Below are 6,332 nucleotides of genomic sequence, written 5' to 3'. Positions count from 1 at the left end.
ACAATGAACAACAGGAGAAGCATGTTCATTCAGCAGACGTCTGATATTAGTGATCTGAGCGTTGAATCGCCAAGTAACGACAGGGTCAGGATTTGCAATTGTTGCTGAAGTTGTGGGAGATTGGACAAAGATGTGTTTGATGCCGAGGCGATGATCGGAAGCAGTTTGGAGAGCGACGCCGAGAGCGGAAAGATCATCTAGCGACCCATCATCCATGTCATGAGCACAACAACCTGCAATGTAAATTACATAGTTAGAGCTAGTGATGAAGAATCCCACAGAACATACCTTGGTGGCCAGGTTGATACTGACGTGTGAGAATAATATGAAGTCATCAGAGCTAGAAAGGTTGTTCAAGATTAGCTTCTGCCCAATTAAACTTATGTTGCAATCAGTGTACTCCTGCACATGGGCTAGTGCTCTGCAGACAACAGTAGGAAGGTTGATACAAGCATTACAAAATATGATATCACAAAGGGATTTCCAGAGCATCCAAGCAGTTGCAGCAATGACTGAGTTGATGTAATTGGAGTAGTTGCCCTCAGTGAGCCAGTTACCGGATGCAAAACCATTAGGAAAATATATATAAGTGTTAAGCCTCAGGCTGAGATAAGACCAAACCTGCTTTAGTTTTAGTACAATGACTGAAAAGATGATCAATGGTTTCAGGGGAGAGACCACACAAAATGCAAGGGTCATTGGGTCCAAGATTCAAGTGGTACAAGAAGTTAGTGGTAGACAAGCGACCATGAAAGAGTGCCCACATAAAATGTTTGGTTCTCGGGGTAATATTGAGCTTCCAGATTAGCTGCCAACCAGGCCAAACCTCCTCCGGGGGAGTGCTAAGATTTAACTGTCAATAGACAGTGGAGGAAATTTTGAGAAGCTTGGTAGGAGGATTCCAAATCTAGTGGTTACCGGAGTTATGGTCAATAGAGGTAGAACTCAATTCCTACAAGTTAAAATTGGGGCCAAACACATAGAGCAAGCTAGTATCACACCATCTGTCTCCATTAACAACATCAGAAACGGAGAGGAGGTTGACATCCACATTCATATTAATAAACGTAGGCGTAAGTGCAATAGGGATATCAAAACACCATGGATCCCAACAAAAAAAAGTCAGAGCAGGATTGATCGAATTAATACGACAAAAAGGTTTGATTTGAGCCGCCGCTTTGTGAAGACTTCTGTAAAACCACGAATAATTCACAGAGGCAGTGTTTCTCCAAAAGTCTAATTTGCCATACTTATGACTCAAAACATCAACCCAAATGCCATCTTTCCTGTTTAAAAAACCAAAGACATGCTTTGCCATAAGAGAAGATTTAGCAAGAGATAAATTTCTGATTCCAATTCCCCCCTCAGGCTTACCTTCGTTTAAAGTTTTCCAGTTCACATTATGAATGCCCTTTCCATTGCCATTCCTACACCAATAGAATTTCCTAACCACTTTGGTGATCTCAGAAATAACTACTTCAGGGATTGTATAAACAGATAGAGTATAAGTAGGAATGGAAAGAAGGGAATAGTTGATTAGAGTAGCTTTCGCTGCTGACGAGAGGTTAAAGTTACTCCAACGATTGCACTGAAGACGAATTTTATCAATCATTGGTTTAAAAGTAGAAACGGCAAGACGCTTAGGAGAGATCAAGATTCCAAGGTATTTAAAAGGAAAGGAGGCTTGAGTAAGGTTTAAGATAGCACGTATGCGAGAAGAAACATGTTTGTTGCACCAAGTAGGAAAAAAAATATGAGACTTAGCGAAGTTAGGACGTTGACCGGTAAGAAAACCATAGACATTAAGACACTGGTTGATGCCCCTGGCGGCACGCCTAGAGGCTTGGGTAACAAGAATTAAATCATCTGCGAACATGAGATGATTGAAGTTATGATTGAGATTAGGGTTGAAACCAGGAATCATGCAATTCACAAGACCAGTATTAAGCATAGAAGTATGGACTTGGGTCACCAAAATGAACAAATGAGAGGAAAATGGGATCGCCTTGACGAACACCTCTGAACGAAGAGAACCAAGGGGAATTGCTACCATTAACCAGAATAGCGAAAGAGCAAGATTGTAAACAGGTAGAAATCCATGAGATCCAAAGCGTTGGGAAATTCATACGAGTAAGAATCGTGAGAATTGCACGCCAATTGACAGTATCGTATGCTTTTTCAATATCTAATTTAATTAGCATCCTCGGGGGGGTTTTTGAAATCAGTTTCCAGAGTATGAACAATCTCTTGCACATTAATAATGTTATCAAACGAGCACCGACCAGTCACAAAGCCAGCTTGTTCTCGACCTATCAATTTAGGGAGAACATACTGCAACCGATTTGCCAAGAGCTTAGAAATGATTTTATAATTGACATTACAAAGCGAAATCGGACGAAAATCAGAGACGTTCTTAGGCCTATCCTTCTTGGGGATGAGGGTAATAAAAGTTTTGCCCCACGAAGAAGGAAGCACAGAATTGGCGAAGAAAAAACGAATGGCCAAAAACACATGATCACCAATAACAGGCCAAAAATTACTATAAAACTCCACAGTAAAGCCGTCGAGACCAGGAGACTTACTAGTGGGAAGATCTAAAATAGTTTGATAAACTTCTTCCTTAGTAACCTCCCGAGTAAGAGAAACTGCATCTAAGTCGGTAATGCAAGGAAAATTACTAGGGAAAGCATCAAGAGGACTAACCAAATTAACATTAGCAACACTCCAGAGATTTTTATAGAATGTGAGGAAGGCACTTTCGATACTCGCTTTTTCATGACATCGGTTACCCAAAGAATCATCAACCTGCGAGATGAAGTTAGTATGGGCACGAATACGGGTAATAGCATGAAAAAAACTGGTATTTTTATCTCCGTCCTTAATCCATAGCATACGGGCACGCTGGGCCCATAAGTTGCTATTCTGGCGCTGCAAGTACGAAAGATTAGTATAAAGATTCATTAAAAAAGATTGAGAGATTGAGTTAAAATCAGAATGGTCAAAGTTATTGATTTCAGCTTCAATATTAATCAAATCAGACTCGATCTAGTTGACACCACTACGACGCCACACGCTGAGTTTAGAACGAGTGCAAGATAAAATGGTGTGAGAACGCATGCATGGGGTTGCCATGAAAATGCTTGGTCCAGGCTTCTCGAACAGCATCATGACAACCTATAAAATCAAACCAGTTATTGTTAAAACGAAAAATGTTTTTAAAAGAAGTAGGTGAAGGAGAATAAGCCAGAAGAAGCGGAGAATGATCAGAGATCAGGCGGGGGAGATGCATAAAGCTTATTGATCTTAAAAAAGTCTGCCCAAACGAGATTGATCAGACATCTGTCGAGTCTAGCCCAACGATGGGCTAACCCCAGCTGATTGTTACACCAGGTAAAGTGAGGGCCAGAGTAATTAAGATCAATCATATTGTTATTTTCAACGAAGTCACAAAAGAACCGGGCTTTTCTGTCATAATGGGTGAAAGGACCCCCCATGTGTTCGGTTCTATGGAGAATAGAGTTGAAATCCCCAACAACAAGCCAAGGAACCTGCAAGGAAGAAAGTTTCAAAAGTTCGTGCCAGAGAACGCATAGAGATCTAAACCGAGTTAAGTTGTAAATAATAGAAATAAGAAAAGTTTTAGTTATGTCGTGAGAGATAATGATATGAAGGGCGCGTCTGGATGCAGCCAAGGGAGTGACCGTTCCGATAGATTTGTGCCAAAACACAATAATTCCTCCAGAAAAGCCAGTCCGAAAGAATAGCTGCCCACTCCCAATCCTTGGAGATTTTTTTGCAAAAAACGGTCAACCCGATCAGCATTTGCTCTGGTTTCAACAGAGCAAACAATAACAGGTTTATGGGTTTTAATAAGACGAAAAACACGAGAAGAAGTATCTCCAGCAGGATAACTCCTGCAATTCCAACAGATGATTTTAATCGTGTTCGTAACAACCATGAAAACAGTTAAATAAGAAGAGACACTTCCTGGAGGAGAAGAGGAGTAGTTGAAACTTAAGAACAGGGCTCATCGGCTTCCACTCTCCCTTTCTTTGGAGAGGTACTATGCATCCTTGAGCCTTTTCGCACTAGGGCCTCTCGGCAAGCTTCCATTTGGTATTGAAAGAGTGTCATGTCGTCATCTGGGCTAACGTCGGAGAGAAATTCCTCTGACATCTCATCATCATCGTCTTCTTCGGAAGACTCCTCTTCCTGGCTCTCATCTTCAACCATATCATCTTCATCGAGAGCATTGGATACTTTCTCAACAAGGATGGTATGAGGACTAGGGTCTTGAAGAGAGAGGGTAACAGTAGGAGGCTGGACCAAAGATCGAAGAAAGGGGGGTGGAGATTTTGGGCGGTGAGAACCACATATTTTTCTCTTTTCCTGGGGATACGTGAAAGGGGGTAATTTGATTGGATGATACGAGCGGTGAAGCACTAAGTGGAGGAGGGTCTCAATCTTGGAACTCACAGACATTGATAGGAACGTTGGAAGATGGAGAGGCAATGGGCGGGCTAGTAGAGGTACATTGAATAGGGGGTTGTGCGGCGACGCCACCAACAGGAGACGTGACAAGAGAAGGAGATGGTCGCCCACTAGCAACAGCTCTCCTTCCGCCACGTATGCTACGCACGTCAGAACCTCGGGACGTGTCTACTACGGGACTCTGCGCGGCTGCTGCACCATGAGTCACGTGATTGCACGTGTACCACCGCCACGACCACGGGTGCTACCCCGCCGTGAGTAACTAGTAGCCAGGGCCCATAATCGGAGTCTGAAGCATTATGCACCGCTTTATCCATACTTTCCGACGAGAGACGGTCCGGAGGCTCAGCATCATCCATATGCTGGTCTTGAAAGTCTGATACCTTGCTAGAACCAGACTCAACCTGCCACTGAGGATGGGGAAAGTGGGTTTTAGCAGCACCAGACTTCACAGATCGTGGACAAGAGTTGCTTCCGTGACCGACCATACCGCACGAATAGCAGAACGTCGGCAAACGCTCGTACTGAATAACGACAAACAACCTGTGTAAATCCTCCCCAATCCAAAAACCGCGGCTAAGCGGTTTAGATAGATCAATTTCAACACAAATTAGGGCGTATTTGGACCTGCTAAGGGAGGTAGTGAAATCATCGACCTTAAGCAAAGTACCAAACTGGTCGGCAATAGTTTCCAAAGTTTCTCCTTTCCAGAACTCCACGGGAAGATTGTGGAGTTGTAACCATATTGCAGCAGTGCTGAGTTTGGCAAATGTGGGTTTGAAGAAGGGTTTCTGAGAGGAACACCTAATCAAGAAGGAAATGTGGGTTCGGAGAAAGCTGGAGGATGATGCCGTTGACGGACCAAGGACCGTCAAGAAGGAGATGTTGCATTGCTTTTTGAGAGGAACATCTAATTAAGAGTAACGCGTTAGGGAGATCGGAGATGATGATTTTTCCGTAAGCACTCCATTTGAGCAATAAGGTCCGTTTTAACTTCAGCGAAAGGAGGGGATTTGCCAAATAGCTTCCCGTAAATCGCATATTGAAACTTCAATCTGGCTATGCTCATGGCGCCTCCATCAACACTGAAGAAATCAGTAGTCGCTTCCTTGAGCTTATTGAGGATTTGGACATTATGCAAAGGAGAATTGTCTGCCGATTGGCAAAGGGAGGAAGCAATTTGCGCCCAGGACTTGGGCTACGAAAGAGGAGGGGGAGGAGCCGGTTGCCGATCCCTGCTTGCCATGGCAAGAGGAGAGCGACGAAGAGGAGGACTAAGTTGCAGAGCAAGAGGGGAACAAGAGGCTTAGCAAGAGGCTTGGATATTGCCATCATCCAGAAAGAACTTATCTTGATCCTTATATTTTGGAAGTAGATAATTATACCCAGTAAATACAGTAGATGGCTTTTTCTCGATGATAGCTTGACTGACATAGATGATGGTAAGGCAATAATCACCAAATTGAACATAAGTATGGCATGTAATAAATTTTTCTTATTGTCGAAAAAGTAAGTTGAGCTCATGCAAAGCGACAGCAACGAAAGAAAACAGGGATTGAGTAATCCCGTTTACTCAATCTATACGTTACAATAAGAGGAGTTGTATTGGAAACAACACTCCCTTATGACCCGGGATAAGGAGGTCCACTCTAACATTAAGTTTTTCCGACTTGGTGGTGAACAGCAGTTGCAGCTGCAACTTCATCCCCTTATCTTCAATGATATGGCTAACATGTCATTAAAAACACCTTGTCTCATTTTTTGTCTTAGACAACTACTTGTCTAGTTATACATTAAGGCTAAATGCTAAGCGTCAACAAACATTACTGCAAGACTGACTA

The 6,332-nt window shown here is 42.9% G+C and overlaps 1 protein-coding gene across 1 annotated transcript; it reads right to left on the bottom strand.

Moving 5' to 3' along the window:
• Positions 1 to 952: 952 nt before the first annotated feature.
• Positions 953 to 2,053, bottom strand: LOC120256290. Its single transcript, XM_039264001.1, has one exon. It carries the CDS (start codon positions 2,051 to 2,053, stop codon positions 953 to 955), a length of 1,101 nt encoding a protein of 366 aa, XP_039119935.1.
• Positions 2,054 to 6,332: the final 4,279 nt, after the last annotated feature.

This window comes from Dioscorea cayenensis, unplaced genomic scaffold, assembly GCF_009730915.1.
Source record: "Dioscorea cayenensis subsp. rotundata cultivar TDr96_F1 unplaced genomic scaffold, TDr96_F1_v2_PseudoChromosome.rev07_lg8_w22 25.fasta BLBR01001380.1, whole genome shotgun sequence".
Lineage (NCBI taxonomy): Eukaryota > Viridiplantae > Streptophyta > Magnoliopsida > Dioscoreales > Dioscoreaceae > Dioscorea > Dioscorea cayenensis.
The sequence above is the reverse complement of the archived record's forward strand: the minus strand, read 5'-3'. Positions and strand labels throughout refer to the sequence as shown.